This window comes from Falco rusticolus, chromosome 4, assembly GCF_015220075.1.
Source record: "Falco rusticolus isolate bFalRus1 chromosome 4, bFalRus1.pri, whole genome shotgun sequence".
NCBI lineage: Eukaryota > Metazoa > Chordata > Aves > Falconiformes > Falconidae > Falco > Falco rusticolus.
This window is the reverse complement of record NC_051190.1, coordinates 45,706,176-45,733,526: the sequence shown is the minus strand read 5'-3', so window position 1 is coordinate 45,733,526 and position 27,351 is coordinate 45,706,176. Positions and strand designations below refer to the sequence as shown.

At 51.4% G+C, this 27,351-nt stretch overlaps 2 protein-coding genes across 4 annotated transcripts; one reads left to right on the top strand and one right to left on the bottom strand.

Annotated features, from left to right (window-relative positions):
- The first annotated feature begins 1,644 nt into the window (after positions 1-1,644).
- On the top strand, positions 1,645-8,700 carry LOC119147422 (mitotic spindle positioning). Of its 2 annotated transcripts, XM_037386403.1 has the most exons (5): positions 1,646-1,760; positions 3,996-6,140; positions 7,025-7,125; positions 7,536-7,574; positions 8,009-8,700. In XM_037386403.1, exons 2-5 carry the CDS (start codon positions 4,121-4,123, stop codon positions 8,093-8,095), a joined length of 2,247 nt encoding a protein of 748 aa, XP_037242300.1. In that variant the 5' UTR covers positions 1,646-1,760; positions 3,996-4,120; the 3' UTR covers positions 8,096-8,700. The 2 variants fall into 2 exon arrangements, with proteins under 2 accessions (XP_037242301.1, XP_037242300.1); XM_037386404.1 differs by lacking the exon at positions 7,536-7,574 and having other exon boundaries at positions 1,645-1,760.
- A 2,510-nt stretch (positions 8,701-11,210) lies between these two features.
- On the bottom strand, positions 11,211-25,745 carry LOC119147080. Of its 2 annotated transcripts, XM_037385587.1 has the most exons (4): positions 25,646-25,736; positions 18,014-18,098; positions 16,024-17,215; positions 11,211-12,865 (listed from the first exon to the last, which is right to left on the bottom strand). In XM_037385587.1, the coding sequence occupies exons 2-4, from the start codon at positions 18,014-18,016 to the stop codon at positions 12,021-12,023; spliced, it is 2,040 nt and encodes a 679-aa protein (XP_037241484.1). In that variant the 5' UTR covers positions 18,017-18,098; positions 25,646-25,736; the 3' UTR covers positions 11,211-12,020. The 2 variants fall into 2 exon arrangements, with proteins under 2 accessions (XP_037241484.1, XP_037241485.1); XM_037385588.1 differs by lacking the exon at positions 18,014-18,098 and having other exon boundaries at positions 25,646-25,745.
- Between the last annotated feature and the right edge of the window lie 1,606 nt (positions 25,746-27,351).

The following is a 27,351-nucleotide window of genomic DNA, read 5'->3' as shown; positions in this document are numbered from 1 at the left end:
GTGGGTCTCTGCCCACCCCTGGGCTGCTGTGGGCCCTGCTGCTGCCAGGGGCCAGGATGCCAGGGTTCATTCCCGGGGTGGTTGGGCCCCAGGTCCTCCCGGTGCCAGCCCAGGGAGCCGAGCACACACCCTGCCGCGCCCCGGCTCCCCAGCCATCACCCGTGGACTTTGTCTCAACCCTGTAGTAGAACAGGCTCCCCTCTCCCGCTTGGAAACACAGAGCCGCCTGGCAGCTGCTCCAAAGCCGCTGTCCGTGGGCCAGGCAGAGCCAGAGCTGGCATCCCAGAGAGCGGGGCCAGGGGCACCAAGGGGCACCAACGGGGTAAGTGGGACGCCCCGGGCACCCTGCAGCCAGGGTGAGCCGGGGTCTGACACCATCACTGTGCTCGGGCCATCGTGGGCAGTGGTGGGGCTGGGAGGGGCCTCCCAGCAGGAGTGGGCTCCGGTGGGGAGCAGAGCGGCGAGGACAGGGACCCCCTGCCTCAGATACAGGCGCAGCGAGGGGCTGAGCATCCTCAGGCTGCATCGCCTGCTCAGCTGCAACACCCCGGTGCCAGGAGGGAGGGGGGCTCTGGGGGCTGGGTGCCAGTGATGCCACTCACTCTGCCAGGGGTCAGCAGCCACAGCCACTGGTGCTGAGGGCATCACGGCCGCCGTGCCGCGGTCCTGCCCTTGGCCTGGCAGGGACGGTGTGCCGGGGGGGTCCGGATCAGGTGCAGGGGTTCGTCCCTGCTGGGAGGGGGCTGCATTTGTCGCCAGGGAAGGGGGCAGCCGCCGGGCTGCGAGGGGCTGGCGGGGAGCAGGGGGCCAGGGAGGGCAGTGCCGGGTGGGTGCCCACAGCCAGCGGGGTGGCGGTGCTGGCAGAGCCAGGGCTGCCACAGCACCAAGGGCACCGGCCCAGCCCTGCCTGTGCAAACATGGGGTGATGGGGCAGCGGTGCTGGGAGGGGCCCTGCAGTGTGAACAGGAGGGTGCTGGCTCCTGCCATGGTCACTCAGACCCAGGGGCTCCCCTGCACGCTCCCCAGCAGGCACCACTGCGTCCCCCCACCCTGGGCTGCCCAGCGTGGACTTGGGGGGCTGCAAGGACACGGGTGGCAGGCTGGCTGTGCACCCCCAGGCTGCCTCCCTGCCCCAGTGCTGCCTGTCCCCAAGGAGCAGCTCAGGCTTTTCCCACGTTCATGCTCCTCCGTGGGGAGAACTGAGTGTGGCAAAGGCTGCCGTGGGGTGCAGGGTCAGGGCAGAGCCAGGCACCCCAGCTCTCTCCAGAGTTTCAGGTCCCCCCAGTGCTGTGGTTGTGCCTGTGAGGGGGCAGAGCGTGCCTGCAGGGGGGTGGGCTGCTGCACCACTGCATCTGGTGTACCATTGCACCGGCATGTCGGTGTCGCGGTGCATCAGCACGTTGGTGCATCAGCACGTTGGCCCATTGGTCGGTGGCACCAGCACAGTAGTGGGTGCTGCAGGCGGGGGGGCAAGGGTGGCCCTCCAGGCGTGGGAGTCAGCTGCGGCAGGGGTGACGGTGGTGCGAGGGGGGGGTCAGGAATGGGTCATTGAACCGCAGCCAGCACTGGGCCCAGCACAGTTCTTGGAATTCCCCACAGGCTCAGGCTGAGCTTATCAGGGCCCTGCAGCCCCACCAGCCCCACGGCCCCCACGCCCCACCGCCATCCCCCAGCCACTCCCTGGAAAACACGTCTCAGCTGGGTGTCCCTCACGGCATCGCAGGGGCGTGGGGACCCCCACCCCGACAGCTCCCTGGACAGTAAGTGCAGTGCACTTGGGGTGGGGGCAAGGGCGGCGCTGGGGCACTTGGGGCAACCGCTGCCCCCCAGCCTTGAGGGGACCGGTCCCCACGCACGGTCTGGTGGCAGCGAGGGCGTGCATGCGCATGCCGGCTCTATCTGCGGCGGGCAGGCGGGGGGGGCACTGGCAGCGTGCTGGCATGCCGGCACACTTGTGCACACCTTGCACGTTGGCCAGTCTGGGTGCACATGCAGCTGTTTGCTTGGGGGGAGGGTGCACTGCAGGTCTGCAGCCCATTGCAGGACCCCCAGGGAGGAGGGGCCCTGGAAAACTTCCTAGCTGTCTCTTGGGGGGGAGGGGCAGGCCAGGCTGGTGGGTGCTGCAATGCTGCCTGCTCTGCCCTGCATCTCCCCGTGGTGCTGGGCTGGGCTGGGGCAGCCTGGCACAGAGGGGTGAGCCTGGGACCCCCTGGGACCCCCACATACCCACGCTCCTGCAGCACCAGGCAGCTGGGGCTGAGCCGAGGCGGTTGGATGGGTTTGGGTGCTGCTTTGGGAGGGGCTTTGCTGCTCGGTGTGGTGCCAGGTGGGGACCCCAATAACAGCCCTGCTGGTGTCCCCCTCCCCGCTCCCCTCCTGCGCTATCTGCCGGTGCTCCCCAGCGAGGAGTCCCCTCCCAGCAGGGACTTCTGCCCCCTCCAAGCATGATAAGAGGTGTGGGCAGATAGTTTTCAGTCATCAGGGGCTATAAAAGAGCAATAGTGAATTACAGGTAAGAACTCGGCGAGGTTACGGAAATTCCACTGGGCACCATGCACCGGGAATGGCAGCTCCAGCCATGCCCAGTCAATGCTGCAGCAGCGAGGTGGCAGGCACAGCAGCGCCGTGGTGGCAAAGCATCACCCTGGGGCTGAGCCTGGGTGCCTCAGCTGCCCCTGACGAGTGCCAGGTGCTCCCACCCCAGCCAAGACTTAAAAGGCTCCTCAGCTGCATCTCCCTGTGGGATGGGGGCACAGCCAGGCTAGGGGTGAGTGGAGAGACTGTGGCCACCGGTGTGGCTGCAGGGAAAGTGGCACATCCAGGGTACAGCACGCCCACCCTGGGGATGAGCCAGGCTGCTTTGGGTGCAGGGACCTGCACCCACCTGCCTCCGTCCAGGGGAGCCTCACCGTGTGCTGTGCCGGCTGGTACTGCAGCACCCAGCTCTGGGCTGCTCCGGCACCACCGTAGCCTTTGCTCCCGGCACTGTTGGGTGCTCCTGGGAGGCTGCGAACACCTGGGGAGCGGTGCCTGGTGTTGACACAGCCCTGACCTGCTCGGGCTTGTGTGAGCCCAGCTGGGTGCAGTGACAGCAGGGATGCAGTCGGCAAACAGAGGGAGAGGATGTGCTGCTTGTGCACGCCGGCTCAGCCCGGGGTGACATGGGCATGGGGGCCAGGCCAGGGATGGCGCTTCCAACGCGGTGAGAGCTGCTGTCTTGTAGGGACCCACCTGTGGCACCCCTCCCTCCCCCGGTACACCCTGTCCCATCCAGCTCAGCGCAGGAGGATCAATGCCAAGGTCAGGGCTGTTTGCTCTCGCTTTGCGTGATGTGGGGGGGTTAAAGTCCCCTCCTTTTTATGATCCATGAAACCATTTTTATGATCCTTGCTGTTTCAATAGCTCCACTATTTGGAGCTTCCTTCCCATAAACGCGCAAGGAGCAGGTCCAGGCGGAGGCAGACAGCCCTGACACCTCTCCTTGCCGTGCACTGATGCCCCTGGTGCCACCCGCGGCTGGTGGTCCCTCCCTGCCCGGTGTGTGCGGTAAGGCTGGAGCAAGAGCTGCCCGGAGCGGTGGCAGAGGGTGGCACAGCTGAGCCGGCCCTGGCATCACCCAGAGCCCCGTGGCCGTGTTCCCGCTGCCCTCTTGGTGGCACGGGCGATGCTGGCTGCCCACGGCAGGTTTGGCTTTGCTGGAGACAGCCAGGCTGGGGGACAGAGGTGGGAGGGGGACGCTGGCTTCAGGGCAGCTCCCGCTGGGAATGGTGCTTCATGCTCTGGCTGCTTCTGCCCAAAATTTGGCATTTCTGGGTAAATGAAGCAAATGATTGCTGGGACGTGGCTGGGTTTTGTTGGCAGTGTCTGTCCCCTGGGCACGGGTACCTCTCGGTCAGCGCCCGGGTGAGGACAGCAGTACCAGGCTGGGAGGGGGAGCTGCACACCCCCAACCTCTGCTGCTGCTCTTAACAGCCACTCTCCCCTCCTGCTCCCAGGGCCAGCCAGGTCCTGCCCCTCGTCCTCAGGTGAGCCAGCAGCCAGAGGGTGACCTTGAAGCTGAGCAGCATCTCTAGTACAAGGTGAGGTTGGCTGAGGGTTGGATGCTGATTCCTCCCAGGAGATGGACAGAGTCACAAGGCACCTGGTCTTCCAGTTCCCCCAGACCTCGCACAAGCACGACTACAACGATGCTCACCAAGCTGGCTCGGGCGGGGGAGCCGACAGTGACGATGACATATTTGGCCCCGCTCAACACAGCAGCCAGAGGGTGGAAAATGGCTACAGCTGGAAAACGAAGTCCAAGTCACCTTCCTGTTTCCTGGATGGTGGAAAAGATGTTTGGACCCCGTCCCCAGACAGGGAGTCCAAGCTGGAGGTGGTGAGGTCAGGAAGCCTGTACGACCTCAGGGCTTACAAAGGCGAGAGGAAACCTTCGAAGCTTTATGATGAGGATGAGGAGGAACAGTACAGGGTCCCTCCACCAAACATCTCACCCGAGAAAGCCAGGGAGCTTGAGCATGAGAGGAGGGAGATCATCCGGGACCAGGTGGTGAGGAAGAGCTCCACCATCGCTGAGAGGTGGAGCTCCATGGATGAGCTGAGCTCCATAAGTGCCGGCACGGGCAGCCGGGGTGAAGGCAGGCGCACGGGCAGCTTCACCACCAGCTTCGCCCTTTGCTTTGACAAACCTTCCTCGGGCAGGGCAGTGACACCTGTCAATGCTGAAAATATTGACACAGAGCAGATCAACTTCTCCACTGCTCGGCAGCAGTTCCTGATGCTCGAAAAGACCAGCCCAGGCTCCTTCCTCAGTCCAGGGCAACAGGCCATGTCTCCAAAGCCAGACTTGATGACAAAAATCTCTAGGCGAGAGTCACCCAGTCCCGAGGTGGCCACAAAGGCTGCAAGAGGTTACAGTAATGCTGGCGCTTCCAGCCAGAGCAAGATGGACAAGACCGTTTATCAGGTTTATAATGTGTCCTACAAGACCCCTGTGAAGAAGGAGGTTTATGCTCCCAGAAGTGCTGATAATGAAAGGTCATATCCCATTGGGAAAACGTGCAGTTTGACTAAAGCATCTTCCAGAGAGGACCTGGACTCTGGCTTGGGTGAGATGCATAATGAAGCCAATGCCGACTATGCCAGCGATGGAAGCACTTCCAACGAGGTCTGCAATGGCCTTGCGGATCTGAAGACCAGCAGCAATGGCCTGGACAAGGAGACGAAGCTCAGCAACGAGACGCCCATCGAGCGGGAGATCCGCATGGCAATGGAGAGGGAGGAGAACCTCTGGAAGGAGAGGGGGATCCAGCGGCTGACCTCCAGCAGCGAGCTGGTGGAGATCCAGGCCAAGCCCCTGCTCTCCATACACACCTCTCCCGGCCCCGGCAGGAAAGGGAAGGACAAAGGCCGCGCTTCCCTTTATGTCCAGAGGGAAATTGAGCAGGAAACGAAGCGCGAGGAAGATCTGAAGAAGCAAGGGAGGCTGCTGGGGACCTATGACAGGGGGACACAGCAGGAGCTGGATGAGCGCAGGCGGGTGTTTGAGCAGGAGGAAGCCCCCCAGCAGAAGCACCCGCCCCCGAGGAAGGTGGACGAGCGGAGGAGCTGGGTTAATGAGTTTGCGGTGGAGCAGCCCATGAGCCATGGCCCCTGCCCTGCAGAAGACACCAGGGGTGGGAGAAGCCTTCCTGGCTACGCAACGAGCATCACGCACTTCGTCACCAGCGAGAAGAGCTGGGAGCAGCCCCTGGTGTCCCAGCATGTTTCCGCCAACGCCAGCAAATGGGGGAGCGAGGATTCCCAGGGAGGAAGGCTTCCCGGCTCCACCCTGAGCGCCGGCACAGCTGTCCTGCCCAGGGAGAACTTCTTCTTTTCCTTCTGGAAGCCCAAGGTCTCCTTCATGGACAACATGGGGACGCAGAACCCACTGCAGAGGGACGATGGCCGGGAGGAGCAGTACAAGCTGAGGACCTGGAAGCCCCGGACATCAGCGCTGATCGATGAGGAGATCTGGAGCGACTTGCAGAGGGAAGAGGAGCTGCAGGAGCAGCGGCGACGGCGGCAGCTGATAGATGGCTACTCCCCGGTTGGCAGCGACAGTGTTCCCCGGGAGGGCTCCCGCTCACGGCACAGCTCTGGTAAGGGACAGCTCAGGAGAGGGACGGTGGGGTGGGACAGGGCAGGGGGCCGTCCCGGGGGCAGAGCTACTGCGGGCATCGCTCCTGCCCTCCTGTTCCTTGTGGCTCTGAGTCTTGGTGGGAGCCATCTAAGGGGCAGGAGCAGCACCATGGAGTGCCTGTCCCCAGGGACCTTCCGTGCAGGCAGGGGTCTCTCCCCGGCGTGGAACGCCCTTATGACTGGTGCCCACAGGCTGCATGAGATGCCTCTCGTGGCCGGCAGCCAGAGCTGACCTGGGGTCTCCGTAAGGACAAGGGCAGCCACAACAGGGACAGAGGGGGACAGGCATGGGTGGAAATCATCAGGTCCCAGCCTGGGAGAGTCTGGCTGTGGGTGAGGACCACGTTCCTCCCTGCAATGATTTGCTGAGATGCCCGTAAGGACTCCTGCGCGTTGGCAGCAAGTTGTCCTGGGAGAAATAACTCTCCTTGGATGGGGGTTCTGTGGGGGGCAGGTGGGAGCGCTTGGTGTGAAGTCCCTGGAGCGAGCAGGACCGATGTGGGGGAGCCACCAATCCCTATGAGGGACAAGCTCCATGAGAGCGGCACGGCTTTTGATTCCAGAGCTGCTCAGGCTTTGATGACTTTGTGTCATTCACAGCAGACAGCAGCGCTGGAAGGGCCCAGGAGTGCCCAGCTCGTGCGTTTCCCCTCCCCCGCTCCTGACAATCCCTGGCTGGCACCCAGACGTGGTGCCCTGGCTGTGACCAAACCTGCTGGGCCTGCCAGGGAGGCCGGTCAGGGGCAGGAGCTTTGCTGTCCTGTGGGTCCCCCAGCCCCCCGAGCAGTCTTGGTGTCCCTCACACCCCCCCAACCCCCCACCCTGATGGCTCTTTCTCTTGCAGCCGCCTCAGGTGTCAGCGGCAGCATGGAGACCCTCGCCCCCGACTCGGCCCGTTCCAGCCCCTTCGAGGAGCGGAGGAGGAGGATGAAGGAGGATGGGAAGGTGAATGTGCCCCCCCCTGCCTGGGGGGGCTGGATGGGGCCAGGGCTGGCTGTGCCTGGCTCCCACCTGGAGCTGGAGGTCCAGCTGCTTGGCTGGGTGGGAGACCCAACGCGGGGGTGGGGGGGGGCACTGGCGAGGGGCTGTGCCAAGCCCCCCCGGGCAGTGCCCGGCTGCTCAGGGGTGCCAGGTGGGGCTGGAGAGGAGCAGCAGCATCCTCCTGGGGGGATCCTGGCCTGAGCTGTCCCCCACCCCGGGGAGGGCATGACTGCATGTGCTGTCCTCAGGTGGCCTCTCCCGTGCCCGGCAGCCTGACCCCCACCCCGCCCCCACCCCCATGGGCCGTATCCAGCTGCCGCTGGGTACCTCCCTGCGAGGTTGCTGTTAGCTGACCATGTTCCCCCTTTTCCCAGTACGCGGGCATTGAACCTGTTGACAAGATCAACACAGAGGTAACGTCCTTTATGTACTCGAGGGCTCTGCTTGTGCTGCCCCAACTTCGCTCCCCGCATCCCCGCGGGGTTCCCCTGGCTTCCAGGTCCTGGAGACCGACGGGATGGACGGGGGGGTCTCTGCGCTGCTCGGGTGGGCATCGTGTCGGGCAGGACGTGCCACGGGCACTGCCAGGGGTATTTAACCCAAAGAGGGGGGCTTCTGGCTGCTGTGCAGAAAAGACTGATTATAAAATAAACTATATATATATTTAATATATCTATTTATATGTTTAATATATATGTAGATACATATATATTTATAAATATAAAAAATAAAAATATATTAGAGGATGTTATAAAATTACAAATTATAAAAATAAAAAATATATAAAATATATAAAAATATTTTCTTTATATATCTTATATCTTTACATATCTTCTGGTTTCTTTAGGTTGTGGAAAGCACCAGAGTGATCCGTCACAAGAGCGCCATGGCCCAGCGCTGGGAGGCCGGGCAGTACGTCAGGGACGATGACTGAGAGAGACCCCAGGACTGGGGGGGGCCCGGGACCACCGGACCATGAACTGACCCCCTCTTAGGGATCCGCTAGCACCAGATCCAAATACCTGATCACTTTAGCTCCTGGTTATCCCGAGAATCGGAGGCTTGTACACTGCAAATCGCATCTATTTTTCATATAACTGATGATCTGCTAGATCTGCTCATTTGTTCCCCCTTCCTTTGGAGGTGAGGTAACATTTTATTTTATTTTTTCCAAAGAGGGGAAAAATCGGATCACTTGCTTTTTAATCACTTCTGCAAGGAGACAGCCAGATGAAATCATACGGTAATTTAACGTCTTTCTCATGGAAGCTGTGTGTCTGGCTTACAAAAAAGCTCTTTCATTTTTAAGTGGGTTTAGGATTTTAGGTACCACATCGGGCATCTCCCGGGAGGGTCCCAAGGCTGATGGGGACCCTGGGCTCAACATCAGCATCAACCCGGGGGCATCGATGTTTCTGCTTAACTCATGTGATCTGCTGAAATGCAGCAATAGAATATACATACATAGATATACATAGAGATATATATATAAATGCTGTTTATTTTGCTAATTTATTAAAGTCATCGCTCTCCTTCATTTTTCTTTTGTCTGCCCGCTGCCTGGGTTTTGCAGCAGGAGTGTCAATGGATTCCCCGTGCTTGGGGAGACGGGACCGGCACTGCCACCCCCCCCCCACCCCCCCGTTGTCGCTAGGTGGCTGCCCTCCCCCGCTGCCCCCTCCCCACCGCCCCGCCCCCCCCGCTGCCCCCCCCCCGCCCCCCCTGCTGTCGCTAGGTGGCCGACCCCCCCCGGCTGCCCCCTCCCCCCCGCTGCCCCCCCCCGCTGCCCGCCCCCCCGCTGTCGCTAGGTGGCTCCCGGCGAGCGCGCAGGCGGCGCTGGCCCCGAGCAGCCACGGGCGGCCGTGGGGCCGGGGGTCCCGGGGCCGGGGGTCCCGGGGCAGGGGCGCCGCAGCCCGTGGGGCTCAGCTGGGCTCGGGGCCGGGGGCTAGCGGTGGGTGCCCTGCGGCTGCTGGCCCGCTGGTCTGCGGAGGGGGGGTCGCAGGCCTCCGTGAAAAAAAGGAAAAAAAAGAAAATAAAGAAAATAAATGGGTTGTGGAGAAACCTCGGGTGGGGGTGTCTTCCCTTGCTGGCCCCGCTGTGTTCGCGGGGACCTGGGGGGCTCCTGGGGGCGCCCCGTCCCCCCAAGGAGCAGCAGTCGCCCAGTGGCCGGTTCCCCGGCCCCCGCGCCCCCCAGCTGGGCTGGTGCTGCCCCACGGCCATGCCCAGGGAGCTGGCTGGGCAGGAGCCGGACCCGGAGCCTCCGCTTTGCCTCCGGTCCAGGGCCTCGATGGAATTACTTTGTGTTGTGTATCTTGGTCTCCACCCCAATTAATCACCTCTTCTCGTGACGAGAAGCGTGTGCGTAACCCTCGGATGATCCCAGCGTTTCTCCCATCCCCTGGAGCCCTGCGGTGGGGCACAGGGACAGGTGAGAAGGAAGGAGCAGGAACACGAAATCCTGGAAATCCTTTGCCACGAAGTATATACACAAATGCATTTAATGATGAACTTTTAGAAGTGTTTTCATCCTGACTTCAGTCATAAACATTCCATTCTTAGGTCACTCATGGAATAGTTTTTGTAGGAGGTTAACGAGGCATCTTCTAGCTGATAAACCAAGTCGGTTTTAATTGGGTGTTGTTAACACAGAATAGAAATGGAGACCTGGAGACCATTTTTCTCTTGTCCTTTTTTTCAAAGTAAAAGTGTGCTCAAAGTCCTCAAACTCCCGTCTTTGAAAAGCTGCCTTTGCCGCAGACGCTGGTCCTAGCAACAGCCTACTACGGGTAATTTCCTAATTATTGGGATGAGGTTTACAGTTGGAGCTGCTAAGACATGCCCTGGGACAGTCACCCGGCGTTTCTGACAACGCCGCGTCCTTGCACGAAACGCGACAGTGCCCTGCCTGGTTTTCTCTCCCGTGAGCAGCGGATAAACCCTTGGTGAAGTCCAACCTACATCACCCAGGACGCCGCTCATCTGAACCAAGTGCAACTAACTAGAAATTGAGCTTAGAACCAGGGTGAGACGCAGATGAAGGGGACCCACGGGTGCCCTGTGTGTGACGAGGCGAGGGTCTGCCACCGGCTGAGCGCTGCTCCCCCTCCTTGGGCTCCCTCCCGGGACCACCGTGCCCAGCCTGCTGGCACACACCGCACTCCCCGCTCCTGTCCCTTCGCCTCCTGCTCTCGAAGCCCCCGAGCCCGGCGCGGGTGGCTCAGCCCGGCACTGGCAGCCGGTGGGCCGGGGCAGGCAGGGTGGGCGGGCGGTGGGCTAGGCAGTGAGCCCGGTTTCGGGGGATGATCTGTTATTTCTGGGTGGGTTTGCTCCTGAGGCCTGTGCCGGGGCAGGCCTGTGCCTGTCCTTTCGCTCCCTTCTGGAACCTCCCAGAGACCCCATAGGGGCCCATGCGCTTGTGACAGGATTAAGTGAATGCTGCTGGCTAATTGTGCCACCTGATTTCCAACGCAGCAGCCTTTCGTTAACGAGCTTTGGGATGTGGGCTAAGGAGATCAGCGCAGAGGAAAGAAAAACCTGGTCTGGTCGTTCCCTTTGGGCAGGGTGAGTGAAGCCTAGCCCTGTAGGAAGGGGGTCGCTGGCTCCCAGCTGTGGGGCGCGGAGCTGCACGTCTGGCTGGGCTTGACCAGGGCACTGCCAGCCTGGCGTAATGCCATCTGCGCTCAACAGCAGGAGGAAAGCTGGAAGACGCCCTCCGAGCATTTGATTAAGTGAGTTTGTCTTTTTTATGGCTCTTTAAACACCTCTAAGTTATTTGGTGATATTAACTGTTGCTTGAACGGGACCAATACTGGCAAAGGGTTTGGCCACAGAGGCCTCGTTAACAAGGCACGAGCGTGGGCTCCGTGGGATTTCAAACAGCCCGGCTCCTCCACAGGGTCAGCTCCGTAACGCCGCCTAACAGCGGGCTTGGAGCAGGAGAAACCTGAGCGGGAGACGTGAATGCGCTGGCGTGCCAGGAAACTGTTACCTGCTCGTTTGGGGTTCCTGGCTTCGTCTTTGGAGAACAGGCAAACAGGCCGGACAAACAGGAGAGAGTAAAATGTTTTTTTAATTCGGTTATGTCAACAGCGCAACCCAACAGCTTGACTAGACTGTCAGACAACAATATTGACTGAATGGTGCTTGAACAGCCAAAAAAAAAGTGAACTGCACCTACCAACATCTATTTACGTAACTCTATTTAGCACTCTGGGGAAAAACACCGTAAAATTTTTCAATGCTGTCAGCCATTTTAAGTAACTTTTTAAACCACAGTCTCAACTTCTTCAATCTACAAATCTTTCACTAAGAAAAAAAAAAACCAACAAGAACCTCGCTGAAAGCGTTCCTGTGCAACACAGATTAGCAACTGGCAAATGTGGTGTTTCAGCGTTCTCCTTCCACCCCAGAACTAACTCGTGTTACTTATCCCCTTACCATAGGCTTATCGTATAGACTCAGCGCTGTGTACGTGCCAGCTCCCCTAAATACGAGCGCAGCTCGAACTCCTAGCCAAGCTGTTCAGCTGCTGAGCCCTCCCCACGTTAACATTAGCTATTTTCTCATGTCATTAATAAATCAGTAGGATATGAACTCGTTTTGCAAATGTGAAACCTAAGAGGAGTCTCTTAACTTACTGAATTATCAATTTCATTAATAGAAAGAACAATAGAAGTTTTTCAATTAACCTGAAAGCTAAGGCGATGCAAATACGTAGATGACTTATGTTCTGAGGTGAAACTGAAAGAGAAGGATGTTCTCCTCAACCTATACAAACTACTGCCACTTAAACCCTTCAAAGACGACTTTGAAATATGCACGTATCAACAAGTGACACAGCAGAACCTAAATGGGCACCATTATTTGTTGGACGTCTTTACAGGTCCCCTGACCTCATGGATAATAACTTTCAAGATCTTTTCCAATTTGCTTTTTGTCAGTGACTTTCTGCAATACCATATCTGGTCCCATATGGAGCACAGAGGTTTGGGAGCCAGGTAAAGCGGATTGTAGTAATGAAGCATATCCTGCGGCCTCCTCTTGGCATACTCCTTATAATCTGTGACCGGACAGTTATCTGGATCCTCAGGCTTGGCAAAGAGACGTGGACCTGACTCCCCTGCACTTACCTCTGCACTCAGGTCATCCAGCCACTCCAAGTATTCCAGCTCTTGCTCATTCTTTTTTAGCACAAGCTGTCCCCAGTACAGACTGTGGCTCTGACTGTGTGTACTGGCCCCAAACGCCCTAATGAGATTTGTGAATATGAGGTGCAAAAAGCCCTGAGGGTGCATCTTACTTAAAAGTCCCTTCCTACGAAGATTTTGCACATCTTCATCTGTCAGGTTCTCCAAAAGACTCCACTCCTCCTCTCTCTCTTTCTGACATAGGTGCTGAAGTTTCAGTTTCAAGGCTTCCTGAGACGCTCTGAATTCCAACCCGTTAGCCAGGCTATACTTGTAGTTGTGATCCTTGAGGTATCTCTTGATGTTACTTTGAAAGGAGTGCAAAGAACGGGAGGAAAAATCTCCACCGTTCTGTCTCTTTACAGAACTGTAGAACAAGGCCAGGTAATTATCGAGGTCTTCAGGTGGCAGCTTATGGATCTCGCGCATTTCAGAAGGGCAATGTAAAACCAGCCAGTCTCTGAAAGTTTTTATATCGCCAGTGTTACGGTTTCTCTTTACATCCCACTTCAATACATCTAAAAGGTAAGACACAGCTTTGTGGACAGCAAGAACTTACAAGGAGATCAGTGAAATATATAAGAAGATGCAGAATAATGCTCACCTTCCCTCTAAAATTCAGAGATTACAGGCCTTTCACAAACCCCTTCCTTTAGAGCTTTGGTTTAGATCTCTGCTCCCGACAAGCCAGCCAGTGCCACCTGACAGCACCAGCCTTGACACGGAAACGACTGTCTCCTTTCTTGCTCCTTCTCACTTGGCCACTGAAGCGGCATACTACCATAGAGGTAAATTTAAAATACTTTCTGTTTTGAATTATGTTTAAATGGGAGAGAATGAGTTCGTCCTCATGAGATTTAATCACTGCACGTCATTTTGGAAGGCCCATGTGGCAAGCATTGGTGCAAGTTCTACAGGCCTTCTCAGACAGCAATACAGGACTGGAGGCTGGACCTGTCACTGGTGGCTTGGTGACACTGATCTTCCCCCTGGCAGATTCCAGAGGTGACACCGAGTGTGCCCGTGGGACCACACTTGTGGGACCAGCCGTGTAACCAGTGGCTGCAGCCCTGAGCCTGCAGTGCTGGCTGTGAAGCTCAAGCAACCCCAAATGGGTTTGATATCCTTCCATCAATTTGCAACTGCTCTGGTGTGTATTTTATGGTGACTGCAGGGGCCAAACTCTGCCCTGTTAACTTAGGGGAGAGTGAGCCTGTACACAGATCTTGTGAGCTGCCTCAGGACTAAGTAGCATCCGTTTCATATGTTCAAAGTGTTGTACAATATAGTTTGCATTCTGCAAAATAAACTCCAAAGCATTCTTCTTGACAAAAATCTCTTCAGGCAGGAGAACTCTCATTGTGAAATAAAAACAGGAACCAAAAGTTAGGAGTAGATAGTGAGGGAAAATGAAAAGATGAGTAAATTATTTTTTTTTACAAGATTGCCAGGATTCCAGTTGAGTTCTCTCTCAAGTTGCTATGGCAATACCACATCTACCTAGTTTGATGTAGCATGAGAAATTAATTCTTTGGATTGCTGAAAAGCTCCATCTGCTCGCCTGTGACTCTTCCAGGGCTGAAGAGGGGTAGATTGAAAAGGGTTCTAGAGCCAACACCTAGAGATATCCCTTCTTGCACCAAGATATTTTGTACATGCTTAGTTGTTATCTTAAAATGCTGTGGCTGGACTGAGGTGGGTTCTGCTGATCCCTGTGCTGCTGTTTTGGGATTTTTTTGCTTGTTTTGTTACTGACTGCTCTATGTGAAGAGATGAATGGCTTGTAAATCAATACATGCAGAGGCCTCATTTGAACCATAAGCCATTTATCTTGGCAGAAACGGCCACTACACACACATTCCCAGATGAATTCCCTGTCCCTTCTGATGATACATGTTGTCGAGTACAAAAATAGTCAAACACTGTTCACAAAAACCAACTGTGCCAGTTTGTATGGTTGCGGCTCCGTAAGGAATACGAATGCCTGTTACCCTGAGTCTATTCAGCACTACTAATGGTGCTTTAAGCATGCACCCATTGTGTCCCAGGCAATCCCCAAAACACTATTTCAGGAATCTCTTTTCTCTTGATGGACACTGTCCAGTCTCCTGCACTGTAGGAACCTGCAGCAGGCTGCTGCTCTTTGACGTGATGCTCATTATTTCAGCAGATCACTAGGTATAAATGTCTGGTGCAGTGGGACAGGGGGCTAGCGTACCTAGGGAGGAGTTCTGAAGATGCAGCCAGTTGGGATGCATCCTGCATGGCCATAGCGCAGTGCTGCAGCACCTCGGCCAGGCTGGGTGCCCAGCATGCCACAGACAAGGCCATGGGGCTGGACTGTGACCGTGGGAAATAGGACAGGTTTTGGGAAATATGAAATGGGATCCTCATCGTGAGCGGGTGGAAGTGAGATGCGTGCTGTTGGGGGCTGACTCTGTTAGGTGGAGCCAAGGCATTAAGCCGCTGGATGGAAAAGAGATACTTTACTCTTTGAAATGAAATTTTAAAAATTTGCCTCAATGTTTACACCTAGATACTAGCAGACAAAACCATAAAACTGACTAGACAACACTTTGCTTGGAATTAATACGGAAAAGCGCCTGCAGGCATTCAAATCATTATAGATGAAAATTTTGTGGCTTTACTAGAACTTCTTTAAAACCCTGGACATTTGCATATTATTTGAGGTGTTTAATCATTAGATTAACTAATATATATTTACCTGGCATTAAGGCTCCAGTATATTATACACATCCTAAAATATGGTCATTTATTAAATTAATTACGTCTATTTCATAGATGGCTTCCCTATTACTTGCAAAAGACTAGTGTAATTTTGATACTGTCCGCACACTGTGTCAGCTGTTCCTTCTTGAGTGGATAGTGCCTGTTCTACAGCAGGATTAAAACAGCTGCAAGCTAGGCTTCTAAATCTTCATCAAACAGCATATTCTTCTGATATGGAATAATTTTAAATATGCTTTGTGTGTGGCTTAACCTTGGCATTGAAAGTTCCCTAGTAAGCATTGTACCTTGTGAGTTAACGTTTGAGCAGTTACAACTCTCCCCACTCCAGTAGGATTCCAAGGATAGTGTGTATGAAAATTTTAAAATTCTTAAAAGCTTTAGCAATTTGTTTAGATCACATAATTTAATATGCAGAATTGAAACTTTGCTCCCATTGCAGTGTCTGGGATTTTTGCCATTGATTTCAGTGCAGCCAGAGTTTCAGCCACAGTTTCTCTGTTTTAAAAGTTACTTCCTCTTATTTTCTTCTCTTGAGACCTGAGTTCCCATCTCTGGCTCCAGTTTCTCACAGGGACTCTCTCTTAAGTACAGCACACGTGCTATGTGGTGATACCAAGTAAAACGAGAGACCAAACTATTGAAACTGTAGAGTTAAGGCTGGGCCACTGCCAAGTACACATTTGGGTGCCTCAGTGAAGGGCATTATCTATTGAAGTGCTGATTGCTTAAGGTACGAACTTTTTTAGTCCCTTTCAGTAGAAACAAGAGTGCCCCAAATCAGAGGCATTTACTTAGGTGCTACAGTAGAGATTTTGGCAGCTATGTGACCTCACCCTCCTTTAAAATTTTGGGAAAGTGATTAATAGACCGTCCCTGCCCCCACACACCCACAAACCCCTCCAGGAATAAAACTCCAGACTCTTACTTTTGTTTAGAAAGGCAGGTGGGTGGTCGGTGTTCTTGCTCTCTGAACTCAGTGAGGCTGAAAGATGAGGAGCATGCCCAGATTGTGACGGCTCACTTTCCTTGGCAGGGTTTTCAGTAACGTTCCCGCTTAAGCCTATTCCTGGTGTGCCAGGCTCAGAAGGGCTCAGCTCGAGTTCCTGCTGGACATCTACAGTGGCTTCAAACTCAAAGAAAGACACAGAAGTGGGTGACTCAAGTTGGGCCTTTTCTTCAATGTTGGAGACAGGAACAGATTTTAAATGTTCTTGTGGTATTGTTGACTCAAAGGAATTTCTTGCTCTTGAAGTTTCAGTTATGGACCCTGCAGGATTAAGAGGACCTAACATCAAGAAGCTGCTGTCCAGGCTCTCCTGATCGCTGCCAGGGGATTTTAGAATGCAGGCAAGAGTTTGGGGTGGTTTTCCTGTAGCATCAAAACCAGACATCTGGGTGGCTGTCAACTTGTCAAATGCCTTCTTCTGACTCTGATGCATTTGCAAATTTACCTCAGCAGTTCCACTTTTCACTGGTGATTCTGCCAGATTATACTCATTGAACTGGTCTTGTTGGTCGTCATCCTCTGATTTGCACTGTTCATCATCAGAGATGATTTGTAGCTCTTCGTTGCTTTCTGGCTTCACCTTATATCCGTCAGTTTTGACTTCACTACCAGATACCAACAAATGCTGCGCTGCTGTAAAGCATGATTTCACGGATTTACTGGGGTTCTTATTTTCTCTGGGTGATAGTTCATTATATAGTAGGTAGCATTTATCTTGTTGCTGAGTGACCTCTGGTGATCTGCTACGTGACCCTGTGTCAACAGCATCTGCTTTAGCCCTCTCAAAAGACGGAGTCATCCTGAACTTCTTTTCATCTAAGTTAGCTTCCCGCGGTGAAACCTCAGATGATACTAACCTCTTTCTGCTTTCTACAGCTTCATTCTCTTCTCTGATTCTGACATACAAATGTCCACACTGCCAGTGATATGCATGTCCAACTCCACACATCCACAGAATAGAATTGTCCTTGCTAGGAAAGTTCTGCGCAGTTTTCAAGACTGGGATTTGATTGCATATGGTCCCATGGGTGTGTGCCCAGGTCACAAGCTTGGAGAGATCCATGTGAAGTGAACTGGCATCATTGCACCTTCCATTGCCAACACTCTTGCTCTGTGAAAACGTGTTGGAGATAACTTAGGTGAAAGAGGATGTGCATAAAATAGCAGTCCTGGGGACTGTTTCTAGCCCCATCTCAATAGAGCAGTAATCGTTTTTTAAAGATAATCATTAGAGGAATCACTGATCTACAATTGGTTCATTCATTAAAATAAATAAATAAATGTGTCCACTTTGAAAACCTGGAGGGTAGTTTGTGGGCATGGTCCTGGAATAATGAATTTATTACAGACACAATTTATGCGTGCCTATAGGCTGTGAGTCTTGATCAACTAGCTCAGCTTAAGAATTTATCACACCTCAGCTGAGCCACAGCAGCTGTTCACGTGCACGTTCTAAATCCACAGCAAAACAGCGATTAACCCTCTTACTGAACCACCAAGCAGCGACCGTAGCTCAGCTAATGGAAAGGTAACTGGCTGAAGTGTAGTGCTCTGTTTGCAAATCTGAGTCCTGTGATCCAAGCAAGCTCGTACCCATCGACAATTCTGTCCTCACTTACAGAAAGTAACAAGGGAAAGTGTCAGGAATTGGCTTTTCGGCCTCCCACCTCCCCATGGCCAGCAGGGCTCATACATCTTTCATCTGTCAAAATGGCAGCACTACTTGCATCAAAGGGGAACTGAATATATGAAGTCACTTGTGGCATACTTTTCAGAAACTAGAAAACGGGCCTTGCATCCACGTATCTAAAACCTGTTTTTAAAAAAAATCTACAATTTTTAATGATATAATTGATTCTGTTAGAAACAACTGTCTATGGTACCATTTACGCTATAAATGAGTACCCACCATGCTGCTGTTTTCTATCTCACTGAGCTTTCTCTTGAGTGGAGATCAGTGACTGTTTGAATATTCTTTCCCTCTCTCTCAGAACCTAAAATAATAATCATACATATGTGTGTGTGGATATAGAGTAAAAAAAAAAAAAATCTGGCTAGCAGATACAACTAAATTTTTCAATGCTCAGTCCAAAATAAATGCTACTGCAGAACACGTGCCCTCATTAAGGTAAGCTCCCATTGAGCTCAAATGAACTATATATAGAAATCTTGACTTGTGTAAATATTTGCAGGATTAGCCTCTACAGCATACCAATCAAAGTTGAAACAAAATACAAATATTGAAAACAGAGTTTTAAAAACCAGCCTCTGCAAGATGTTCCTTTCAGCACTGGCACTCTGAACGCAGGCTGTGGTTAGCAATCCTTACTTCTCCAAACAGTGAACTGCAGAAACAGAAGTACCAGAAATGGTGAAGCTGGTTCAGATTCTGACACTATTTGACTCTTCAGATAGTAAAAAGAAGAGGAAGTTTCCTAACAAAAGAATTCTTTGCATATGTAACTCGTATTTACTAGAGACTAAATCTGAAATTCTTCCATCTGTTTTGAAAAGTTCTACTAGTAGCCTAGAAAATCATCATCATTTCTGTATAATTAGAGAACAATTGGTCACGTAACTTACTGTCAACATACATATTGCAAGAGAGCCAAGAAGCCTTATGATGCTATGTGACTGATACCGCATGCATTTACAGTTCATAATGGCAGTCTTTGCTCTAGGCATCTTAGTCTATTATTAATTAAAAGCTTTGCATTTAGTGGTGGTAAAAGATGTCAGACTGAAAACACTGGACACAGGAATCTTGTCCAAACTGGTTCTTTGAGCAGCTCTGGCCTAAAGGTGATGCAGCTTCCCAGTGAGAACAGGCCCCTGTTGGCTTTGAAGGAGAGCAAGGCACGTGCAGACAGCCCAGCACACCGTGAGCACACATCCTTGCGGGTACATGAGCTCAAGCCTCTGGGTCTTCTGCTCCACATGATCCTATTCTCCAAGCAAATTGCAGAAGATGGGAGAAGCCCATCCCGGCTGACAGATGTAGGGCTGCTCTGTAATCCGTGAACGTGGTGTTTGTCTGCAGGGATTTATTTCACGAGTATGCTAGTTAAACTCAGGGAAAGCCTGTCAGCGCACAGGGAGGAAAATGCCGCACTGCAGAAGCCCTGTCATGCACCAGCACCCAAGGCAGAGGCTATGCCCGCTGCCTTCGTGCCCTGCCTCCACCCGCTGCGCTTACCAGCTCGGTGCAAGGCGGCAGGATGAGGAGGCACCCGGGTGAGGCTGAAGAGCCCTGCCTGGAGGAAGGGAAGTGAAAGTATGACTGGCCAGGCTGCCCAGGGCAGCGCTGTGTGTCTAGATGTATGCAGGGATGTGTGTAGACATATATATATTTAAAAAAAAAAATATCTGGCTAGAAGATGCAACTAAATTTTTCCATGCTCAGTCCAAAGTAAATGGACTTCACCATGCGCAGGGTGAAGTGTGGTGGCTGCTGCAGGGCTTGGCCAGCATCTGTGACAGGAGGTGGGGACGTGGAAACCATGCAGTGGCAGGCCCTTACCCTCCCCCTCCGCTGCGTGGCACCAGCCCTGGGGTTCCCCAAGGCCACCTGCCCGAACCCAAACCTCCCCCTGCCAGCAGGGCTGCCCTCAGACCTAGGGGCACCCAGAGGAGCCTGGCTGGCTGTGGGTGGGGGCAGCTGCCTTCTCCCTTCCTGTGCCCTCATCCTCATCACCCAGCAGCCCAGGCCTTGAGAGTGGGGTTGAGAGCCACCAAAATCCATCCAGTGATTATGAAACCGCCCCTTGACCAAGCTCCTGTGCTGAGGGGGAGCCCTCTGGAAGTGTGTTTATCTGTGCCCTGCTCTGTCAGTTCCAAACCTGCAGAAACTGAAGGGTGGCAGAATCCCGGGCTGCTGAGCCCCATGGCTGCAGCTGACCAGGCACTTACTCACGTGCTTAATTTTTTAGTGAATGCTTCAATCTGCTGATGCCAAAGCTAAATGTACTTCGCTGGATGTGAAGACTAAGCAGGCAGAATCTTCGGGCAAAAGTTTAACTGTTCAAAGAAGGAAGAGGGGAAAACACCAAAAAAAAAGCCATGAAAGTGGTGTGGGCTTCCACGCTGGCCACCACAAGGGAGTGTCTGCTGCCTGAGCGAGGCAGGGGTAATGACTACGATGACAAGCACAAAAAATTACAGTGATGAGTGTTTGGTAGTTAGGCAAAGCACAACCCAAAGAGGAAAGGAAACAAACAGAAGCAAAGCATACAAGAGCCCCCTCTAACCTCAGCAGGCAGGTGAGGGGACTAAATGCTCCTTTCAAAGGTAAAACCACAGGTCAGATCTCTTGTGGTGTGTCAGCTGTACTTCCTGGTGGGGAATGAACAGTAGGCACTGAAACCGCTCCCCTTTGGGGTGAAGCTGCTGCACGGCAGCACAGCTCTGGAAAGCCCTTCTGCACTCAGGCTAGTATCAATCCATGTGTTCCTTCTTCTGGCTTTCTAATGATAGTATGGATAATTTTAGCCTAGAATGCTTTGCTGTTTGTATATGCTAGCTTGTGAAACATGCAAAGCTAAGATTTTCAAAGAATTTGTTACTGAAATCTGCTGCTTGCTTTAAACAAAAATCAGACTAAACCCCCCTGTTTAAAGCAGCAAATGCACTTTGAACTCTTTATGGCATGGTATAGGATCTACTGTCATTGAGATCTCACTCCTAATAAATCACAGAAAACAGGGTTGGAAGTCACCTCAGCAGCCATTTCAGCTGTCCTCGTTCCTCACAGAACAAGGAGCTCTGCCCAAACTTCTCCCGAGAGGTGTTTGTCTAACCTCTGTCTTCAGACCTCCCAAGGACAGGGAACGCACAGCCTATTCCTGGGCCTCGCTGGGCCTCAGAAAGCTGAACATAAACTCGTGGGAGAACCATTTTTCCCTTCTGAAGTCAAGAGAGAGTTTTATCTTCAAGTTTGACCTGTGTAATTCCTCCCTAAAGGGCTGAGCTGCTTGGACAAACTAAAAGGAACATGCCAATAATCTGGTGCTTACAGTTAGTGTGGGAAAAGGTAACAGGAACGGAAGCTCTGCATGGTCATAAGGCCATGAAATTACTAAGTTGGCAGATGAACATCTTGATTTCTATCACAGGCATCTTTAAATGGCATGCTTTTATCTTTCCTTATCTCCAAGCACATGTCTTCCTTTTCCTGATCTCTTTGGAAAAAAAATCCTTTTTTCTCTAGATACTTAGTTCCAAATAAAGGCTGTGGTAATCAACTAAGGATACTTCTTCAGCCCACTCCTGCTCTCATATTTACATCAGTTGAAAGTACCTCCAGAGAAACTGTCAAGTGGAATGAGTCTGAATTTACAGTTACAACTGAGTGGGGAAAAAATGAAGTATGTATTTACCCACAAAGGCTGAACTAACGTACTTCTTATCTCTTCAATTAATAAAAATCCCTCTTGATCATTGCCACAATTTTTTACCTGCTTCCAACAAAACCAGGATTCCTGTGGGGGAGGGTTGTGGGGCTAGAATTTGGGGGTTAAGTTTTGTTTGGAAACCTTGTGTCTGGTTCAGTATCTGCATGGCTGTGAGTGATGCAGTGTTTTAATTATCTTTCCAGGAGAGGCTCCCATCTGATAATGGACACTGTGTATGCAGGACCCACACCTTTGTGCAGAAAAACAGGACATTCCAAAGCTGTACGGTAAATGTTATCTTTTAAGTTTTTTTTTTAACCCACAGGGAATTTAGTGCACTAATATAACCTATAGTTAAGTGAATTCATGCTCACTGGAGGAAAAAAAAAAAGTTAAAAAAAATCTACAAGATTTTACTTTCTCATGCATCTGGTCCATATAGTAAGCTTTCAAGATGTCAGAACTGTATATGCCTGTATTACCTCTGTATTCGAGCAAATGCGGCCAAGTAATTTCAAAGAAGTCTACAGCATTTCAGTGGAGCTCTTAAAACTCAAGGCTGACTAAAAGCACTGAAATGATTATTCTGTTTTAAGACTTTCCTGTGTCTAGTTTGAGCCCTTGCAGGGCAGGGGGGTAACATACTCAGCATTTTCTGAAAATAATTCACCTGTAAGGTCTGTGAGGCACAGGTACCTGGAATCACTTGAGAACATCAACATCGGAATTGTACTCTCTTTACATTTCAGTGGGCTCTGTGCAGCATTATGGTATGCTGAAGGTTCTCTGAAACCCTCTGACATACACAGGCTTATGCAAGCAGGGCAACTAAACAAAGAAACTAATTGTATAGGCACTGGAAGCCCTTTAACCACTTTGTTCCCATCCCTCCACCCTGCAATAGTCCTAGCTATGTTTCTCTTAAGTCTTGTAATGTCTATTTCAAAGATTAGAAACCCAAAGCACACAAATATGAGAGCTTTGGCTTTTCAGCTCCAGATAAGACAGTGCAGGAAACTGGAACAATCCCGGCAGGAAAACAACAGGATACAGAACAGCAGTTCTAAAACTTGACACCCGCCCCTTCCCCAGCGGACTGTGTGCTCTCGCTCACTTGAGAAACACTCACTGGAGGTGGAAGGACACGGGGCAGCCGTAAAATGCATGGAAAGGAGGGAACATATTGCCAGAGAGCTGCCAGGAGTGAAGGCCACTGACAGGGGGATGTGGTGTCTGGGGCAGGAACGGGATGAAGCTGTGCTTAAACACATCTGGTTGCAAGACGAGAGTTGAGAGCGGAGCAGAAGTAGCTCACAGCTGCCAAAAATCATTAAGCTTGTCCCACCACTTCTTAGCAAGGGCCTTTGGGGTGGATTAATCATTTCCCAGCACATCGTTTTTCCTGTTCTCTGCAATGTTTGTTTCTCTCCTCCCCCTCCCCTGTACAAGAGCCTTCTCAGCACCTCTTCAGCTCTTTTCCTGCTTCACCATGTCTTTCCACCAGTACCTCCTGCCCTACTTGCAGAAATACAATTCCCAAGATACATTCTGTACTTGCTACAGGGCGGCATTCCTCCATTTTGAGAGATGCTCGCAGAAAATAATATCCAGTATATCTGATGGAGGGCAGGGTCTAATTGCATGCACCAGCTCTGAAGGAGAGAAGACAGACTGCTGTTAAATGTTAGCCTACAGCACCACATTCCTTAAACAAGAGCTTTTTTGTTCAAAGAATCGTACACAATTTTTTTCATGAGTCCTAATAATCTCTTCTCTTGAGGGTCTGCATTACAGAGCTCCTGTCCTTGTAACTTAACTGTGAGCTCTAAATCGAGTCTTCTTAAAAGAGCTAATAAAAGCCACAGCCAGCTGGCAAAGGATTGCCTGGTCCAACAAACAGTAATCAACCACTAAAACCAGCTGTAGTAAAGGAAAAAATTAATTTAAAACCATGAACTTCTATAAATAGGACCTAACATTTTATTTCCCCGGGAAGAAGTGGGAAGGCTGAAATTAGTGAAGGGCAAATCGGTTACTTGGGCAGAAAATGCTACAACATGGATAATAGCTGTTCGAGTTACCCTGTTAACGCTGCCATTTGCAAGCAGCTTTGCACTTATAGTTAGTGCCGCCAGGGGAGAGCAGGCCATTATTTTCCATAACAATTCTATATGCAGGCTGGTTTACTCTTCCTGGGATTTTTTTTATTTTCAGTCCTGCGCTGTGGTTGCGAATATAATTGTATCAGCACAGAACTGACTGTGGGAACTTACTTTGTTCCCCAGCAGTCATTTGTATTAAAATGATCTTTCACTTAATTAATGGAAGAAGATGTCTGTTGGCAAGAAGGCACTTGCAGGAGTGTTTGCTACTCTTTTAACTGCTTCTCTTGCTACTTGTGGTATTTCTCATAAAGCACGAGCTTTGCCGGTCATGGGATAACATCATCACCCCCTACTATAAAAATCACTGTAAATCCTCACAGTTTCGTGGAGTTTGACGGCAACAGGCTCAAAAATCAGATGGAACTGATGTAAAACTTGGATCCTTTTGTTTGTTTTTCCTGGCCCCGGCCGCCGGAGCTGGCCGCCCCCGGCAGTCGCTGCCCGGTCCCCGGCAGAGGGTGCTCGGCCGCCGACCACGCGCGGCCGCCCCGCAGCCGTTGCGGTGGCCCGGAGGGGGACGAAGCGAGCCCACCCCGGAGCCCTGCCCGGCCCCCGCGCTGAACGGGTATTACTGTTAATGCGGGGGGTCAGGGTCCTCTGCCATCCGTACTTGGGGCGAAGGCACCACCCCCAACGCACTTCCTTACTCCTGCCAAAGCACCTTTGCACCTGGGGCTCCAGAGAAAAAGAAAACAGCCCAAATTTAGTGCGAAGCTCTCAATACAATTTACTGACCTCTCGACGTGCCAGCTTTATAGGAAACTTGCTATCTTCCTGCTAAAAATACAGCATAAAAATGCTGACCGACAACATTGCCTTAGCCAAGCACAGAAACTTCTCCATTCCCAGTCCTTGGAGCAGGGGTAAGGGTGTTACTCTAGCTTTGGTTCTTTTGATTTCTCTTGTTGGAAATGATTTTTTTTTTATCAAACAGCAAAAATTAACATCCCGTTTGGGATCCCCGTAAGGGGAAGTTGCATATCTCACTTGTTTAATTTTATTGTCAAAGTGTTTATTGCAGTTTTATGTATTTCTGGGCAGCCTTTTAAAGTTTAACTAAAACCATAACATGACAGAAGCCATTTTTTCTCCCATCTGCTAAACTAAACTAAACTATGCAGTGCTGTAAGCTGGAGGACACATCATCCAAAGCTTCAATCACTGAACTGTGAGCTGAGGCCTAGCATCCATTCCCCTTTCTTTGATCTGAGCCAAAACACTCTTTCCTTCTGTTCTGCATCACACGTTACCAATCCGCAAACAAGAGGTAATGTGTTACTTCATGACACGCTCTGGATGAAGTGTGGTAGAAATTTGCTACTAAATAGTATTAGTGGTGAATTTGTGACTTGTAATTAGACATAATTGTTCACAATGAGATGTAGTAACCTACTTTTTTTACAATACAGAACAATTTTAACAACTGACGACACAACTCATTCCCAGGCTTGAGAATTTCACCTTTTTAGAAGCACTTTAAATCCGTGGTGACTCAGTCTGGGGGTGTATGTTGAAGTCAATCTCACTAGCAAGTGGCAAAAAGCTAGCTCTCATTTTTACATCTTAAGCATTTATGAAGGTTTGCTGAGGATGTGCTGGTAAGTGGCTCCTGGAGGTAGAAGAAGTAACTTTGCTGGTAAACAAGGAACTTTCAGAGGAAGGGAAATTCCCTGTCTGTGAGATTACTTTTTCCAGTCTCTGCTGGGGTCTCTCAGGCAGATGCAGATGCCCACAGCTGGCACAGGGAGAACACAGGGAAACCCTGGGGGTGATGCCCATGTAAAGGAAAGGTGCTTGTCCCTCACGAAACACATTTTAATAAGCAGCATCCAAGGTATTTGGCCACAGGGAAATTCATTAGTTCGTGACACCTGGTGGTGCTGCTAGGACATTTGGGAGCCTTGTAGGCTTCCAACCTTTGGAACCTTTGCTCCTATTTAATTTTCTACTATTGTCCTTGTTTTGAAGTGCCACTCTTTGCCTTACCTCCTTCAAGGTCACTCAAGATGTGTTGGGAAGCCTCCAGTGGAGCACAGAAGCCTGCAGAAGGACAAGAATCTCGCTAGCACCTGGAGAACAGGGGAGCCTAGGAAAGAAGGGGAGAGAAGGTATTAATTATTTAGAAAAGTGATCTTAAAGCAACCTGAAGATCCCTTGCGTGGGATGGAAGCAATAAGCAAAAAGTTCTCTGCCCTGACAGCTGGGTCTGCACTCAGTTTTTATAGGTTCTGAATGGCATGCTCAAGGCTGTAGCTGGGATTGGCAGTATCTGGAGAGGCACCAGTATGAGGCCAGTGGCTCCCAGTTTCTGTCACCCACTCCTTGAGCGCTGTATTCAGCAGGAGCTGAGAGCCTCGCAGATGAAAAATACCACAGATGGATGGCATCTTGCCTCTTGGAGAGGCAGCAAAACCCAGCATTGGCACACCTAGCTGCTAATTTGGAAAAGAAAAATACACTCTGGCATAGCATTCGTAAGAGGTTGCCAACCCTTGTCCTACAGCAGAGATAACACACTTTCCAAAGTGTGAGCAAGAGCAAACAACTAAGCCCACTCTACAGATTCAAGCAAAACTTGAGCCAGTGGGTGGGTTTGGATCTGGAGTTCTCGGCTGAAATTGCCCTGAGTGCACAAAAGGCACTTCTGAAAATACACTTTGGAAACTTTCTCCAAGGCTGCACCACAAATCCAGCTGTCTCTTGCTGGATCCTCCAGCAGAAGGTCTCAGATCACTGAGGCATCAGTGAACGCTGCTTAGAAAATCACCTAGGCTGCTGGCTCTCCAAAGCTGAAATGGGTACCTCAAAATAGCTGCCTGTGCACAGCCAAGCTGTCTGGAACGCAGAACAGTTCTGGCTGTTAGACGACTGGGTCACAGCCATAGCCCTGCTGCCCTGTTTACATAAAATCCTTTTTGTTCCTTTGGTGACCGCATGTGTACTTAAGACAAAACTTAAGAGGGAAGAATCTTGCTAGCTGACTTCTAGTTGTTGCAGAAGTAACTAGTCAACTCACAGTATGAAACTAAGTATTTTCTCAATAAATGAAGTATTGGTTGTGGGGCTTTTTTTGAGCCCTGGCCTTAAAGCAAAAAAATTTAGCTGAAGATGCCTCTCTGAATTAAACTTAGCACTGTAGGAAGACTGTTTCAGTTCATGAAAATCATCCTGTTGGCTTTAGGTGCTTGCAGTACATGAATAGGAGAGAGTCGGTCAGCAGCAGATCTCCAACATTTTTAAGATGTGCCACCGGTTCTTTCCTTTCTAACTAGCCCCATCGTGGGGAGTCACTGTTGCATGATGGCGATACCGTTTTTACCAAAACCGTGTTTAGAAAATGTGCAGTGTGTGTGCAGACCAGGTAGCTGTGCATAAAACCGACAGTTCTGCCAACAAGGAGTCTTTTGTGCCTCTGTGTTTTGGCACACCTGTTAAGGCCCAGTGGCTGCCATAAAACACCCCTCGTGTGGTGCTCTCTGTCATCACCCTCTGCATTCACCGCCCTAGCATCTGAGCATCTTACCAAATTAAATATTAAACATTCTAGAGGATATTGTATTTCTTTTGTTCCTTTGGCAACTGAGATCTCAAGCGCTCTCAGTTCTCCCCGAGTTCACATTTTGCAGGTTCATGTCTTAATGTTCTTTTAATGCTTAATTTAATACTCTGTGGAGTTCCTACTACATGCTCAT